This window comes from Taudactylus pleione, unplaced genomic scaffold (assembly GCF_031769625.1).
Source record: "Taudactylus pleione unplaced genomic scaffold, aTauple2 ptg000007l, whole genome shotgun sequence".
NCBI lineage: Eukaryota > Metazoa > Chordata > Amphibia > Anura > Myobatrachidae > Taudactylus > Taudactylus pleione.
Genome location: NW_028284410.1, coordinates 20,627,099 through 20,643,951, shown reverse-complemented (window position 1 = coordinate 20,643,951; position 16,853 = coordinate 20,627,099). Strand labels below are relative to the sequence as shown.

General features: G+C 42.6%; 1 protein-coding gene across 1 annotated transcript in view; it reads left to right on the top strand.

The window, feature by feature from the left end:
- Positions 1–16,559, top strand: part of IFNLR1 (interferon lambda receptor 1) — a 93,538-nt gene extending 76,979 nt beyond the window's left edge. The window contains exons 6-7 of the mRNA XM_088460574.1: positions 7,508–7,632; positions 13,842–16,559. Of these exons, the coding sequence (XP_088316700.1) occupies positions 7,508–7,632; positions 13,842–14,543 (827 nt within the window). The 3' untranslated portion in view covers positions 14,544–16,559. The remainder of the gene's footprint in view (positions 1–7,507; positions 7,633–13,841) is intronic.
- The last annotated feature ends 294 nt before the right edge of the window (positions 16,560–16,853 follow it).

Genomic DNA, 16,853 nt, shown 5'->3' with positions numbered 1-16,853 from the left:
CAGTCTGGTTAACTTGCTGTAAGTAACATGTTAACATTGTCAACATGCCGACACCTACATTCTGTTCCTGTTCATCCCGTAACTATATCCTGTACTGGATGTATATATGAGGTTGGTTCAATAAGAAAGGTAACAAGACCTCCCACGTGTGTAATGTTCTCTATTTCATTATAATTTCACACCAGGCCATAGCAGGTAGACCATTACTACCCCTCACAGCCATCAGACTGCACCTCATATCAGCCATACTGTCCCAACATCAGTTGTAAGATGGCGGGGCTGGTGGAAACATTGAGGTGGGTAGTGTGATCAGATTTCTGCATTTCTGCAAAGGGCACATCAGCAGCTGCAGTTCGTCACCAACTTGTTGAGGTGTGCGGTGATAACGTCATGTCACAGAAACGGATTTGGGTTTGGTGCACTGCCTTTGATAACGGCAGTACAGACCTTCAATATGAGCAGCAATTCAACTGGCCAAGCACGTCCACCACAGATTACAATTTGTGCTGCATTGAAGGTCTGATTCGGAAAGGACAGACACATTTCAGTTAGTGATATTGCTGATGAACTGAACATCTCAGTGGGTTCTGTGCACAGCATCGTTCATGAGCAACTGGGGTACAGGAAAGAGCGTTCACGCTGAGTACTGAAGCAACTCACAGATGTTCACAAAATTAATGGGATAGGACTGTCCCTCATGCACTTGATGCAATACCATGAGAAGGGAGTGCAGTTCCTGCAGCGTATTGTTACAGGCGATGAAACACAGGTGCATCATGTGGCACCGTAGACTGAGCAAGCATCCATGACATGGAAACACGCATCGTCCCCACCTTCAAAGAAATTCAAAACTACTCCATCAGCAAAAAAGATCATGGTGACAGTGTTTTGGGACCACAATGGCGTGCTTCTTTTTGATTTCCATACCAAAGGAGATACTGTGAATCAATTATTGCTGCGAACAGGCATTGTATTCCTGCCACACTCAGCCAACCTCACATGTGAGTTGGCACGGCGTTACCATTGGGAGGTACTGGACCATCCTACAGCCCTGACCTAGCACCGAGTGATTTCCAACTCTTTGGACAATTGAAGAAGCACTTGGGTGGAAGGTGATTCGCAATTCTATGCCAGGATAAATGCCTTGGTGTACCATTGGAACAAATGCTTAGACAAGTATGGGGAAAATAATCTGTACCAAGGCCATACTATTGATTATACATAAATGTACGAGTTGAATAAATTTACGCAATGAGAGGTCTTTTTAGCTTATTTATTGAACTACCCTCGTATAGGGCTCTATTTAATACAATCCGCATTTGTAATGCAGATTGTAGTATGATATTACTGACTGAATATCACAGGGATTTACTACAAATCCCTTGCAGGGACAGAGCTTGTGACAAAGCTCTGTCCCTGCGAATCCCCTTCGGAGCCTTATCACAGTATTTTCACAAAAAATACCGTGATTAAGTGCCCGCGCATGCGCCGACAGGTCACCGCTGCTACCCCCCCTCTCCGGCGCTAAGCCCCGCCCTCCGGCACTAAGTCCTGCTCCCCGCAATCGCGGACCCCCTGCGACCCCCCCTCCCCCCCACCGGGACCCCCCTCTCCCTTACTTACACTTACCTGCATGCTCCAGGCCTCCGGTAATGTTCTCCATTCCTCCGGTCAGGTTATCTCCCATACTGCACTGGGACCCGATCACCTGATGCCCGGGCAGCAGTGCACTATGGGAGACCAGCTGACCAGAGGGGAGTCATCACCGGAGGCCCGATCACCGGTCCCTGGAGTCAGGTAAGTAATTTTTTTTTTTTTTACTATTTTTTTTTTCTTTTTTTTACAGTAATCAGCTTGCGGTCTGTTTAGAACACACAGCTGATTACTGGCACCGACTCCCGGCTCTGCTCTCCCCGTTAGAGCAGGCCAGGAGTCCGGTAACCGGGGGAGACCCTGGATAACGCCACCTCCAGGTGGCGTTATTATCACAGGGCTTTCCCCGATATTTTTTTCACATTTTTTTTTAGTAACTCTGGTTGGATCACATTTCCCATTACAGTTATGGGAAATGCAATCTGCTTTGCTAAAAATAAGTGATACTTAGGGGTTGGAGTAGAATTTTAGGAATTCTACTCCAATTGCCCTGTAATAACTATAGGTGATACTAAAATAATGTGAAAAGGGTGTGAAAACACCCTTTTTCACTTTATTTTAGTAAAAATAATGTTAATAAATAGAGCCCATAGAGAGAGAGAGAGAGAGATGCAATAGAAAAGGTTCTATAAAATAACACTTTTATTAAAAAGGTACCGTACTATAAAAATAAAGGTCCTATAACAAAATAATAACACTTTAATATTTTCAATTATATAATTATATTGGTAGCTTGTTATTAGAGTTTATATTAGCAAACTTCAGGCCTGATTCAGCAAAGGACGGAATTGCAAAGCCACACACAAGTAGCTTTGCAGTTCCGCGTGATCCGCGGCAGGCTGAGTGACCATGGTGTTGCAGTAGCTGGTCGTCGCAGCTGATAGAAAGAGGCCAGGAAATCCCTGTCAGCCGAGGGAGACGCTGGCCTCTTCCCTCCCCCCCAACGACACGCCTCCGTTTTGGGAAGCAGAGGCCGTCGCTGCCCCCTCCCTGCCCACAAACGGCAGCATACTGCCAATCGCTGAAAGTCTGTTGCCGCTCTGCGTACGATCATGCAGGACCTATTCTACACATGCACTGAATGGGTCATGCACACACGCAGATTCCCGATAATCGGGAATCTGCGTTCAGCGGTGCACTTGCTAAATGAGGCCCTGTATGATATAGCTTGCTATTTTAAACTAAAAGGAATAACATGCTACCAAAATCTAGAATTGAGAATATTAAAGTAAATTTTTTTTATAGAACCTTTTTTAGCAAAAATCTCACCAGCATCAGTCGCTATTTTGTCATTATGGGCATGATTTGTATTTGTATGCAAACCCGATGACTTATGTACTGTAGAAATCCAATAGTGGGGTGTCTGTGCATGTGCAGAGCGCGTCCTGTGTGAACGCTCGCAGTGCCCCCTGATCCGCAGCCTGATTGACGGGATGGGAGGCGGCGACCGAGTCCTTTAAACAAAATGTAGCTTGTCACCTCTGTTTTGTGGGTGTGCTGAGTCCAGAGTCTGCATCTTCTGACACAGACTTCCTTGCTCCAGCAGCGTTAAACCACCGGCCATCCTGCGTTACCTGAGGGTTACTTAGGTGGCCGATGTTCACGCAAGTGATCCAATGGCTATGTCCATAGACGCAGCTGCAGATCACTTTCTACTACAGACGCCTTCTGCTGCTTTTGAATATGTCTAAAGATGCAATGCTAAATCCGTCCACATCCGAATCAGGACCTATATACTGTACCTCCCAAGTCTGCATTCTTGTGGCGGTAGTATCCTGGAAGGCTGTGCTGTGTGCTGCTGCTCTTCTCTCTGTCTGGCCCTTACATGACATTATGATGTCAGGTGGTGGCTTATATTGCTCACCGAGGGGCGGACCTGCTCGCAGGGTTGGCACTCGCTGCTGTGCCGCTGTTCATAGATGCAGTAGGCTGCCTGGCGTGTGGGTGGTGCCTGACATTAGGGTGTGTCTGTACACACAAGGTACCACCCGTGTGCATTCCTATGTATACCAATCTAAAAATTTGGTGCAATGATTAAAAAAAACTAGCTACATTTGTGAGTCATACAGTAACAAGCATTCACAAGACTGTTCGTCCATGTTTCAGCTGTATAAGAAGCTGCTTAAATGTGTTCAGGCTTAAACTGATACATACTAAAGGATTTTGATTGCGAACAGAGTAATGATCCTGGTGCATATGAAAAAGTATACTAACATACTTTTCATAAATCGTGTTTACAAATAATTACACTTGACATCTCGGAGAGGGACAGCCTTGTGAAATGTGCGGTTTGGCATGGCTGCAATGGCATCATCGCGTCTCTGGCCCCTGTATACAATGCCGCTATTACCAGCATTGTAAAGCGAGGGGTGAGGCCAAGATGATGAGATTCAGCACAAATTGCATCATCAAGCCTCGTGGACCACCAACTTCACTCGGGAAGTGGATGGCAGCGGGCGGCTGCAGGGGGCCTCCGGGAGACTTTCCTACGTTTCCCAGCATCCTGAAGAGCCACCTGAGATTCGCTACCTGTCCTGGAGGTCCCAAGAGTGGAGGCAAGTTATTATACAGTTATAATATATATTTAAAAACACTAATTTTAATGAGAACGGCACCCCTCAAAACCAAATGGCAAAAGTGAACTGGTCAGTATCACTGTTATAGGCAAGTGGCTAATGCAGCATAATACAAAGAGAATATGTACAGTGGGCCTGATTCAGAGATGGATGCAATGGCGATTTTTACACAGATCAAGCGATTGTTTGCTAATGTGTAGTACCCACTCAAAAAATGAGTGACCGGTGGTCAGTGTTTGGGGTTGGTTTGGGGTTGGGTTAGAAAAACGTAGGAGTGTCTGACAGTTTAAAAAGCCTTTTTGTAGGTGTTCATAAATTAGTCATATCTTCTGTGCAGCATGAGACCTCGCAGTCAGGAGAAGCTGCAGTGTTTGCGGCTGGTCAGACTTGCCTGACATGTTGCGTGACTGCCTGCTGTCCATGATGGTACCGATGTTGACGCTGTTGCACTTCGTTGTATGGATATGAGAAGGCAGCATTGGGCATCTCTATGCTCGGCTGTGCTTGGAAAGCATTAGCATATTTTAGCAACTGCGAACTTTGAGAGTATGCCGTTGCATTTGCATTACCGTCCGTCTCAGCATCAGGCCCAGTGCCCATAAACTTTTGTATGATAGATAACGATTTGCATCAAAGTATTGCTGATAATAAGGAGAGAAATACACTGAAAACCCTTGTAATTAATTGTATAAGTATAGCTGGCATGCAGGTTTTAAAACCTGACTTAATGTTAAAGCCTAGGTAAAGTTCTAACTGTATTTTTCAGCTATCCATGTACTATATATGCGGGTGTGGTATATTTTCCTGACATTCACAATGTTGACAGTCATTGTGTCGACATGATAATATTAACATTCAGCATGTTGACACTGATGTTATGTCGACATTGTTGAAATGTCAACATAGTCTTTTTACTGTTATCCTGTCCCTAACCGTAATGGCAATCTTCATGCTAACCAAAACCTAATAGTAACCTCAACACAGATCCTAACAGTAACCCTAATGCTAACCCAAGCCCTAATGGTAACCCTAATGGTAGAGCTAACGCTAGTGGAAAACCTGAGCTTACCGAAAACCCTAATACTAAAGCTAACCTTAAGGCTAATTGAATTATTGACATTAAGAAAATTTCAACATTTTCAATGTTGACATTTTACAGGTGTCGACATTAATGATATTGACATTTTAACCATGTTGACATCAATATCGGCCTTCTGCTCTCTACATTGTGAATATTGACTTTCTGTACGGAGACATTCCGTTTGCATAATACCACATATGCAATGCTTGAGCACTTGGCTATACAATAGTGACCCATCATCTCTATTTTTTATTTACTTCCTGCTAAAATGTCTCATTCATTACTAAGGGGCCCACTTAGGGCTGACATATGTTATTTGTTTGCATAAGATACTTCTAATTCTGCACTGCACATGTGCATCTGAAATGCATATGCCTGTATACTGTATATGTTTGTGCAAAACAGGGGCAGACAAGGGCAAGGAGACATTGGTTGAGTACAGTAAAGACGAGCTCACATAATCGTGAGTCAATAAGATGTGAATGCATCTGCAGATATACCTTTTAGGATGTGAAGGTCCTGGAGGTGTATTAGGTGCAATGATGATGATTTCTATCAGCAGCAATATCTAGCTTTTTCTGATTGGCTACTTGCATACTGGCATATTGATCCTAAATTGCTTACTGTCCTATATTTGCATTACTTGGCATTTTTACCAACTATTACCTATAAAAGAAGATGAATATTTTATTTTTAACGAGAGACCTGTTTCACTCGGGAGCTATTTTGAATTTACGACTATAGTCTATTTTGAACCGAGGTCTTATAAGATTTCTTTTTAGACGACATTAGTCGTTTTTCATCCCGGCGTCAACATGAAAACATTAGTTTTGATGTGACATGCAAAAAGGCCACGTAAAGTTTCCATGAGAAAAACAGTCTCTCAAGCCACATTAAGTGTCTGTCTCTGTGCTTTATTTATTGTCATGTCAAAGCAGACTCTTACCGGGAGTTGGACTCGTTTGAAATTAAAGATTAATTTTACACATAAATGAAATAGGAACGGTATAAAAAAAATGGAAAAACTGAAATTTTGTATCAATAAACAGGGCTTACATCAGTTTCTGGAGAAACAGGATAATACGTATCAATCTCTACATGGTATAAAATAAAGTCCATCGTTGTGACTTAGGCAGCGTAAGCCAAGAAAGCTCTTGGACGACCATTTTTTCATTGACTTGCTTCATTAAAATCATCACTGCTCGGCTCCCTTTTGTCATACATAATATTTCATACACCTAAACCATCTTCGACAAATGCTCTATAGAATAATGAAAACTGCATCAAAATCAGTCTAGAGGTTCCCGAGATTAGCCGGAACACACAGACAGACGCCTACCAGGGACTTTATCTTACACTACAGCATGTATAGAAGAAACAGATGTTTGTATTTCTTACAAGAACTTTCAGGACACTTACTTACACTGTAGCAGAGTGTTAGTAAACACACTTTTGAGCCCACTCAACATGCAGTATGAAGGTAAATACACTTTTTAACCATATGTATATTCCCTTCGTTCATTTTGAATATATACAGACCACCTCTAAGTGAGCCCTTTAATTCACGAATGAAAATTGTGCATTTTCACATTATGCTGAGGGTAGTCAGTGTCACATTGGGTACCGGTGGGAGTTATCCTGACATACTGTATCTAACATATTGTAGATGTACCACAATAATAGTAGCAAATGCTGGAAACAAATTGTTTAATTCATTTGGAACATTTTGTATCCCCTTATTTCGTAATAATGTTTCCAATATCAATATGACATTTTGGTTTGTGATCCCCATATCAATGTCAGCACTGTATCGGGGACGTAAAACCAGGGGTGCATTATTTTGAATCCAAACAATTACATGTTTATAAATTTGGCTGATCTGTAAATATAGGTGGACATGATTTATTAGCTTTAATTTGATATGGGCAGGGACTAACTTCTTCCATGTCAGGACAACTTGTGTAGTAGAAGAGAAACATGTACTGATATATTCAGATGAGCAATCTTTAGAGAATGTCTATAAGTGGCATATTTATTAATTTATGCATGAATTTATTGTTTTCTCATCATTTTAGGGAGAAATACATTTAGTAAATATGCCCTCAGTATATATTTTTAAAATGCCTGTCCATATTACACAGTGTGCATTAAGATCTTGCCTTTAATATGAGTCTAAATGTAAGTTTTTCCTTTTTAGAAAGCTATACTTACCAGCTACTGGTTGGAAATGCAGTTATACTGTTTATTATCGGCTGTGTCTTAGCTATATGTTACGTAATCTGGTTTAGAACAACCAAAAAAAATAAGATGCCTAAAGTATTGGTAAGTACTGCATGAGTTCTGAGAACAATGTTTTAATGAAAATGTATAATTATAATGTGAGCTAATGTTCTTTTTACAGCTGCCTACAGAATATATGAAATAATGCACACCCTACTTTAGCCCAGAAGAACATTTAAATCACTTTTTGAGACTAGGCAAGGTGCTCTTATACATAGAAACAGAATTTAAAATTTACTTCTCATAAGCTTATATTTAAAAGTATTAATGCATTGAATACACACATATGGACACAGTGGCGGAACTAGAGAGTGGCGGGCCCAGTGCAAGAATATGCTTTGGGCACCCCCCCCCCCATTCCTGGCACCCCGCACCCCAACATCTGACACAAACCCACAGAAGAAAAACAAGCCTTATTTTTTCACCCCCAGTCATTAAATCCAGTGTCTGTCCTGCTGCCCAGCCTTTTTTTTTCACCACCTCATTCCCCCCCCAGCTGGGCCGGATTAAAGGGGGGCGACAGGGGTGGTCGTCCCTGGGGCCCCACACACAGAGGGGCCCCCACCACTAGAGCACGGCACGCTGACGGGAGCAATTTCCCCTGCTATCCTGGCCAAAATGGGGTGGAGCTAATACATCAAGCCCCACCCCCATATGACCCTCAAATCACGGGATTTTTGCATGAGGGGGCGGAGCCTGAAGGTACCAGCAGCTCCATAAAATGTAAGTGTATGTACTGTTTTATTGTTTATATATGTGTATGTATATGTATATGTGTGTATGTATGTGTTTATGTGTATATATGTGTTCATGTGTATGTATGTGTATTGTGTACATTCATATGTATGTATGTGTTTCTGTGTATATATGTGTTCATGTGTATGTATGTGTTTATGTGTATGTATGTGTTTGTGTGTATATATGTGTTCATGTGTATGTATGTATGTGCTACATTCACAACACAGAGCCAAAAGGTAAATAATCAGGAGGGGTAGCAGTAGGCTTCATGTGGAGGGGAAGGGGGGAAGCTCCATGTGGCTTGGTAGGGGCCCCCACAACTCAGTTGCCCCAGGGCCCCCACAAGCCTTAATCCAGCCCTGCCCCCCAGTCATTAAATCCAGTGTCTGTCCTGCTGCCCAGCCATTTTTTTTTTACCACCTCACTCCCCCCCCAGTCATCAAATCCAATGCCTGTCCTGACTCCTGATGGCCCAGCCTTTTTTTTTTACCACCTCAATGCGCAACTCTCTTCCCCCTGCTGCTCAGACTTTTTTTTACCACTGTACATTGCAAACCCCCCCCTGCTGCTCAGACTTTTTTTTTTACCACTGTACACCGCAACCCCCCCGCTGCCCAGCTTTTTTTTTTACCACTGTACACTGCAACCCCCCGCTGCCCAGCCTTTTTTTTTTACCACTGTACACCGCAACCCTCCCGCTGCCTAGCCTTTTCTTTACCACTGTACACCGCAACCCCCCCGCTCCCCAGCCTTTTTTTTACCACTGTACACCGCAACCCCCGCCGCTGCCCAGCCTTTTTTTTTTACCACTGTACACCGCAACCCCCCGCTGCCCAGCCTTTTTTTTTACCACTGTACACCGCAACCGCCCCGCTGTCAAGCCTTTTTTTCACACTTTACACCGTCCGCTATCCCCCAGCCCTGCGCCCGTCCAGGTTTTTTTTTTTTACCACTTACACTTACCTTGTTTCCTTGGACTTCTTTTTGTCAGAGTCTGCTTCTTCCCCAGCGCTGCTCCTCTAGATCCGTAGCTATTATCCCTCTCCCACCAGCTGCGTGCATGACGTCATGACTTGTCAAAACAAGAGTCGGCCCGCGGTGGGTGTCTGTCATGTTGGTGGTAAGGATTCTGGATTTAAACCTCTATACACTCCTGCCTATACCTTCTAATATCCTTCCTATAAACCTCTAAGGATGACGCTATTTTGCGTATGCAGTCATACAGTAAATAAAGACTCCAGACCTTGAACCTGTGGTTCCAAAGCACAAAGTATTATTCAAGTAAAAGTACAGTCAGTTACACGCTATGATCTAAGTACAATTTAGCGCAAAGAAATTTATACAGACCCAAGTGCAGTTATACATACGCAAGCGCTGTGGGCCAGATCCCGGCATCAGCAAGATAACCTCCGTCAATCAGCAACAAGACTAGACACCCAGGGTCAGAGCACACATATTTATACCCCCCCAGAAATAGACAACACAATAGAGGAGTTTGTTGCTGATCCAATTGGTTCCCAGTGCGGGTGCATTTGTTACAGGGCATTTAACAGGTTGGTTCAAATGGACACAGAACAGCCTCTAACAGCTTGTTGCCTCCTCTATTTCCCCTGCATGCACAAAAATACATTTTGGTTCTTTATGTCTTTACGGTCCATAAGTTGCGAACGCATGTTCCGATCTTCACACTGTTGATACCGGAAAGCTGTGGATAAAGTGCGGATCAGTATAATATCAAACACGGCTTACTTATCATGTATTAAACCTTAGATACCAAAATAGTCTTTATTTCACAGCATTTGTAATAAATGAATAAAACTTGGATCTTTTACTTTATAGCTATGGAACCTTTTGTGTAAGTGTGCATTATGTAAGTATTAGGGATATGGGAAAAGACGCTAGTTAGGTTTATCTGATTTGGGGCAGATGTGCACGCATGTAGCTAATAAACAGCGTTCGCATTCAGGGTATTGTGCATTCGCTACTGAGCGTCATGTTAGCAGCTCAACTGTGCATAATGTGCGGTGTTTATGCATGAGATTCTATACATATATATATATATATACATATATATATATATATACACACACACACACACATATATCTCATTCCTTACTTACAGTTTCAAACTGTAATGCAAATGTGTTAACCCCAGCTGTGAAGCCGGGGCCATTCTGTCTGGGTGTGGGACTAAAACCTGTTTAGGATTCAGACAAATTCAATTGTGTAGATCAATGTCTGGATTATATTACAATTGCCACAACTATACTTGTCTATATACAGGGATTCCCAATTTGTATGTAAAACACTCACAGTATTCTGGTGTATTGTCTATTCTATTTACTTTTCTCAGGGGCTGTTTTTCTAATTGTTTTTGGTAGATTATCAAAAACATTGCCATCTGTACTTAGCTCATGAGTTGTAACTTAAAATGGCCCTGGTCGCAAAATGGCGTCTTGCATATTCTTGTTTCTAAAATGGAGTCTAGCTGCAATTCGCAAGATGGCGTTGCGCACGCTAATTTTTACGTTGATTCCATCTCAGCCACTAATCCAGCTTCGACAGTGGAGCCAGAGCGCGCCCGCTCTGGCTCCATCCATTTACTTAATGGGGACCGGGTCGGCGGGTAGCGGCGGCGGCGCTGTTGGATGCAGGGACTATGGGCCCCTACACCACAGCGGGCCCTGGTGCTAGGCACCGGTTGCACCACCGCTAGTTCCACCCCTATATGGACATACAAACTTACACACAGACACTCTGACTAGCTTGCAGCAGCTTTCCTTTACTGAGCCCTGGTACCTCTTAAGCATTCTGACTCCTCCCACGTAGGATCTGCATGAAACATAAAATTCTATGATTTGTTTAATCGTTTATCTGACCATGCCTGACATCTTATTATCTCCGTAACAGTCAGTGTGGTCTGAAAAAAAAAATATATATGTGTATTTATACTATGTGTTGTCTGCATATTTGTACACCTACATAGCCCACTGTCATTAATGACTAAAGCAGCCACTTTTAAAAAAACACTGCAGTTAGTACATAATGTATTGTCTGGGTAATTTACACCTTTCTAACTAATGGTGGTAATAAACTGGGTTATGGGCTTATGATAGTACTGCATAATAATAATTAAAAAAATAAAAACGAAAAATGGGTGGACTGTAAAGATGAGCGCAATTTGTATAAGGAGAACTTTATATCTACTGAACTTGCTGCTTAGGGATAACTGAGTCTGGTCTAAACAAAAAAAATAAGGAAATGCTGCAATTTTGCTCAGAAAGCTACTGTATGTACCAACTGCAGCGTCCGCAGAAACATAGCCTGGTCTACTCTTATTCACAGCTCACAGTGCAAATCAGCATCTACTGATGTTTTCCCCTAGTACAGTCAAGGAAGCAGGGGCGTCTTAAGAGAGGAGGGGGCCCGTGTGCACTCCCTGTGCGGGGCCCCCTCCTCTCTCCCCGGTGGCCGGCAGCCGACTGACGCAGCTAGCCAGCCACCCGATCCTTATTAGACTCCGGGCACCGGAGTCTACTGCGCATGCGTAGAACACCGGAAAAATGGCCGCAGCGGCCATTTTCCGTTGTGATCTGAGCAGCGCAGACATGGGACCACGGACAGGTAAGTCTAAAATAATATGGGTGCAGTGTGTGCGGTGCGGGGCCCCCCTAGACCCTGCACCAATTATAGATACGCCACTGCAAGGAAGAATGAATGTCATATTTACTGTACACTCTTTACATAAAATCATAAGCATGTGGCATTTGATGTTGCTTGCTGATTGGATTCTTTACCTTTCATGAGCTGTGTGAGTGGTCCTAATACACAACGTGGGATAGCATTCTGTTGTAGTGTAGCAAGCAGAAGCACCGAGAGGGTGGTGAAGTTTGTCTACCTACCCAGCCAGTGCCGATTGGAGGGGCCCAGGTGAGCTGCTAAGTGTAACTTGGCCCTCTTTGCAGCACTGCTGAGGCAGGGACGGACCAAGGGGAGGGATGTTCAGTGCGATCTCCCCCACCTGTATAACTTTTCCTCTGCCCACTACCGCTGGCCACTGTTTAGCAGTCTCCTCTCTCTCCCTGCCTGATGTGCCGCTGCACTGATATACAGTGGCCAGCGGAACTGGGCAGAGGAGAAGTTTTAAAGGTAGGGTGATCACATTGGACCCACTGGAGCACGGCCCTGTGATGAGCGTGAGCAATGACTAAGGTCTAGTAGACATTAATGAGCGGCTAATATTAAAATGCACCGAGTGGCTGTGTCTGATGGGAGTGATGTGGGCATGTAGTCTGACTTCCGTTCTCGGTGTTCGGATGCAGTTATGACAACTGTTTCAAGCAAATCTTTTGCACCCAGCATGGGACTGGCGCAAGTGCAGACACCAATGATGACGGCTGAAGAAAGGATGCAAAATTACAGTGGACGGTGCCACCAGGATGCATGAATTCAAACAAAAATGCACTTAGACGTGCAGCTTAATTAGCACATCTTCGTCCATAGGATACGTTGGCCGTACACAAATTCAGGATCAGGTCCATAATGTACATGTGACATGCAGCCCCTCCCCCAACCTACAACACAGTAGTATGTCCTTACCCTCTCACATATGCCCATAACCCTATATCACTTTGTCAAATATGCCTCCAAATCTTCATCCCCAAGTCCTATACATGAGTATTTGGGTAACATACATTTTATATGAAAAATACATCTCACATTTATTAAGACACTAATCTCTGTTGTGTGTATGATACGTCATTACATTTTTCTGTTGTGTATAAATAGAACAGTGTGACATTTACTATTAACAAAGCCACATCTCTATGCTTTCATTTGGTGTAAATATACACACTTTACCTGCTGTCTGTGGCTTGCTATTGTTTTGAGTTGGACACATCTTGAGGCATGTCTGACTCCATGTACACACGTAAATATGTTTTTCTGCGTATTTCATTTGCCTCCAGCATTAAGTGAGTCCCATTGTTGCTATGCATTGAGTAAGGCCCATAGTTACTAAGCAATGAGTAAGGCCCATTGTTACTAAGCAATGAGTAAGGCCCATTGTTACTAAGCATTGAGTAAGGCCCATTGTTACTAAGCATTGAGTAAGGCCCATTGTTACTAAGCATTGAGTAAGGCCCATTGTTACTAAGCTTTGAGTAAGGCCCATTGTTACTAAGCATTGAGTAAGGCCCACTGTTACGAACACATTCACATGTGTTTATTTTCATTATCTGTGCCTGTAACACATGGAATACCATTGTATAAAAAGCATGAAAAAGCATAGCATAGCATGTCATTTCCAAGGCCCCTGATGAAGACCAGAAAAACATTGTATTTAGTATAAGCTGCATAAGGATATGTACAACCCAACCAATCACATTTTCCTGTAAGACTAATGTAAACTAAAAAAATAATAGGAGGGAGCAAATAATTGATGAAATTCATACAATATTGTTACATGCCTAATATTAATTTCCTAAATATAGTTATCTTATTTTTTTCAATAGGATTTTCCATTAAAAAAGTGTCATTTGGAGGCTTCAAAATTGTCCTTGGAGAATGAACACGGGGTTACCAAGTATGATAAATTGGATCAAGTGTCATCAGCCGTACTTGTGCAACATAGTGAGAAAGGCGTTGGTGAAAAAGATTATCCACTCAGTGTCTGTAGTTACATGCAGCGACGTACTATGCAAGATAACTTACATAATATGCATCAGACTGGAAGTTCTTCCCTTCGTGATTATACGTCCTCTAATGGTCTCTCCAACAGTGATAAGTCTTCCTCTGACTGTAACTGTGATAATACATCAGGATCAAATACAGGAATATCAGTGAAATTGGATAAAATGCAATTAAATGATATCCAACAAGAGAGCAATATAATTGATTCTGTGGGAATTAAAACTCTGTCACCTACAAACAGACATAAGCACCACCTATTTACCAGTCCTTGCATACTGGTCTTGAATGACTTAGGGAATGTGAACTTTGATACATTGTGCATAGCTGACAATAATGACCAGCAGGAAATTTCAGATGATGATTCTTCTAAACAGCTCCTTACAGAATCTGAAGATTCCCTTGAGCAACTAAGCATTGACGTTACTGACATACTTCATTCCAACAGAACTGCTAAAGATGGAAAACCACCAAAAAAATGGAGCTCAGGTTATGAACAGAGAAATAATACGACAAGGAAATTTTAAATGCGTGTTTTCTTTTCCTAAAGTAATTTATTATCTAAACCTGTAAACTTTTATACAAAAAAATTGGAACAAAAAAAAAAATTGGCGGTGTCCATCCAGACACCGCCCTGATCAACACACATTGACATATTCTCACGGAGAAGTCCTACCGAAATCAGGATGGTGGAGAAGTGTGTATTATCTGTAATTAACCCATAAGTTGTGTACTTCCAGAAGGTTATGTTTTGATAATTACATTGTGGGCAGAATGCACTATTGCAGGCATCCGGTCGAACCTTCAAAAATGATGTTTTCAGAGGTTTGGCTGCTCACCACATATGCATCAAGTTCCGGATTGCGATACATTCCAGGGCTCGGATGCGCTGGGCAACGTCGTCTTTGGATGGCGTTGCCCAATAGATGTCTATGGGCTTCTGTTTGCGACTACCCCTGAGAAGGATCCAATCGGCACCCTCCCAGTCCCCCCCACCCCCCGGTGGCGCGTTCGCCACTCGATGCATGTGCAGAAAGACTTCTGGGTCATAAATCCAGAAGTCCTTCTTTCGCAAAGGACAACTCTTACCATGAGAGCTGTCCTTTATGATTGAATCCATGCATACCGGTGTTATTTACGCCAGTATGCATGCAATGACTGGTGGGATGCATCACGTGCAAAATGCGATGTTTGATGCATCCCGCCCTGTGTGAGAACAGGTAACATGTAATCTAAACAAATTTAGATTACATGTGTAATACTGTAATAATAGTACTTGAGGTAAGGCACCAGAACTAATGCTATAATAGGGTAATGCTTAACATAGCTGAAGAAGTTTAGTATATATCTATGCAGCAACTGTTGATGGCTGCTTTTTGAGAGAGATTAGCTGAAGATGTTGGAAAGGATAAAGAGTGGTTAGTGTCTTATTGAGATGCATTGCGTTGTAACTTGTAAGCAGTTTAGAATGATACAACCAGATGCCACAATCTCTTGCACTGAATACCCCCTCTTGTCTTTAACTCTTCCCAGCTGAGCGCTGACAAAACTCATTATGGGACTGATTCAGAGATGAGAGCAATTAAGAAAAACATGAGCAACATAGGAACAATTTGCTCCTGGAACAAACCATATTTCAATACAAGGGGTGTAAATGCATTTTATATTTTATTGCATGCAAGCCTCTTCTGCATGTAATGAACAAATACTGGGCAGCTTTGTTTTTACATTGACATTCATGGATAAAATTACGACGCACCCTTCGCAAATATAAATCTCAAATCTCTTTGCACATGTTAAATCTACACCACCTGCATGGTTTAGCCAAGGTGCAAATTGCTCTTTTTCTATTTGCTGCTAACTCTGAATCAAGACATGTACCGTATGTGTAACAAGGACCAACTAACACATTCATAATCTTCAAATAGAACTAGGATTATATGGAATAACTACTAATATTAATATTTAAAAAATGACATATAGTAATGGTTCTGAGAATTAAATATAGTTCAGATATAATTCACCTGTGATCATGTGAGATTCCCTACATAGAGTTTTAAAATGTTAAAATCTATTGAATGACACTGTTGTGAGTTTCTCCATGTATGAAGTGGCGAAACAATATCAGTGCAATATTTTTTTATAACAAAAAAAAACCAATATGTTAACAGTAGATTTATGGGCTGATGTACAATTAATGTACAGCTGAGCCTGAAATAATTTTTTGATATGTTTTAGAGGATGAACTGTACTTTATCGTACTTTATAGCCATCCATTGAATGTCAGGACAGAGAACTGTTTTGTTCAAACTTATCCTTACATAGTGCCATTGTGGATGTAGTAAGTATCGCAGCTTCCCTGGGTATGGGAAGGTCAGGTTTAGGCACCCCTGAGAGGAAATTATGGTTAGGCACCCCCCCTTCCCCCGGAGGGTTAGGGTTAGGCTACGGGGAGAGGGGATTAGAATTAGGCACCCCTGACTGGAGGTTAGAGTTAGGCATCCCCTTGGGAGGGTTAAGGGTGCTGTAAGGGGGGGTTAGGGTTAGGCACCCCTGGGGGGAGGTTAAGTGTGCAGCAAGGGGGGTTAGGGTTAGGCACCACTGGGGGGAGGTTAGGGTTAGGCACTAGGGGGGGAGATCAGGGTTAGGCACCAAAGAGGGAGGGTTAGGGACCCCCGGTATTTCATACCCATTCCATGCCATTGCTATGAGAATTACCTCAGTCATTGAATGGCTTCATAAATGACCCTGTTACATACCTCCCAACATATGGGATTGTGGAGTTGAAGATGTGAAACGTGGCCTCACGTGAAGGGGGCATAGTCACGTCCCCATAG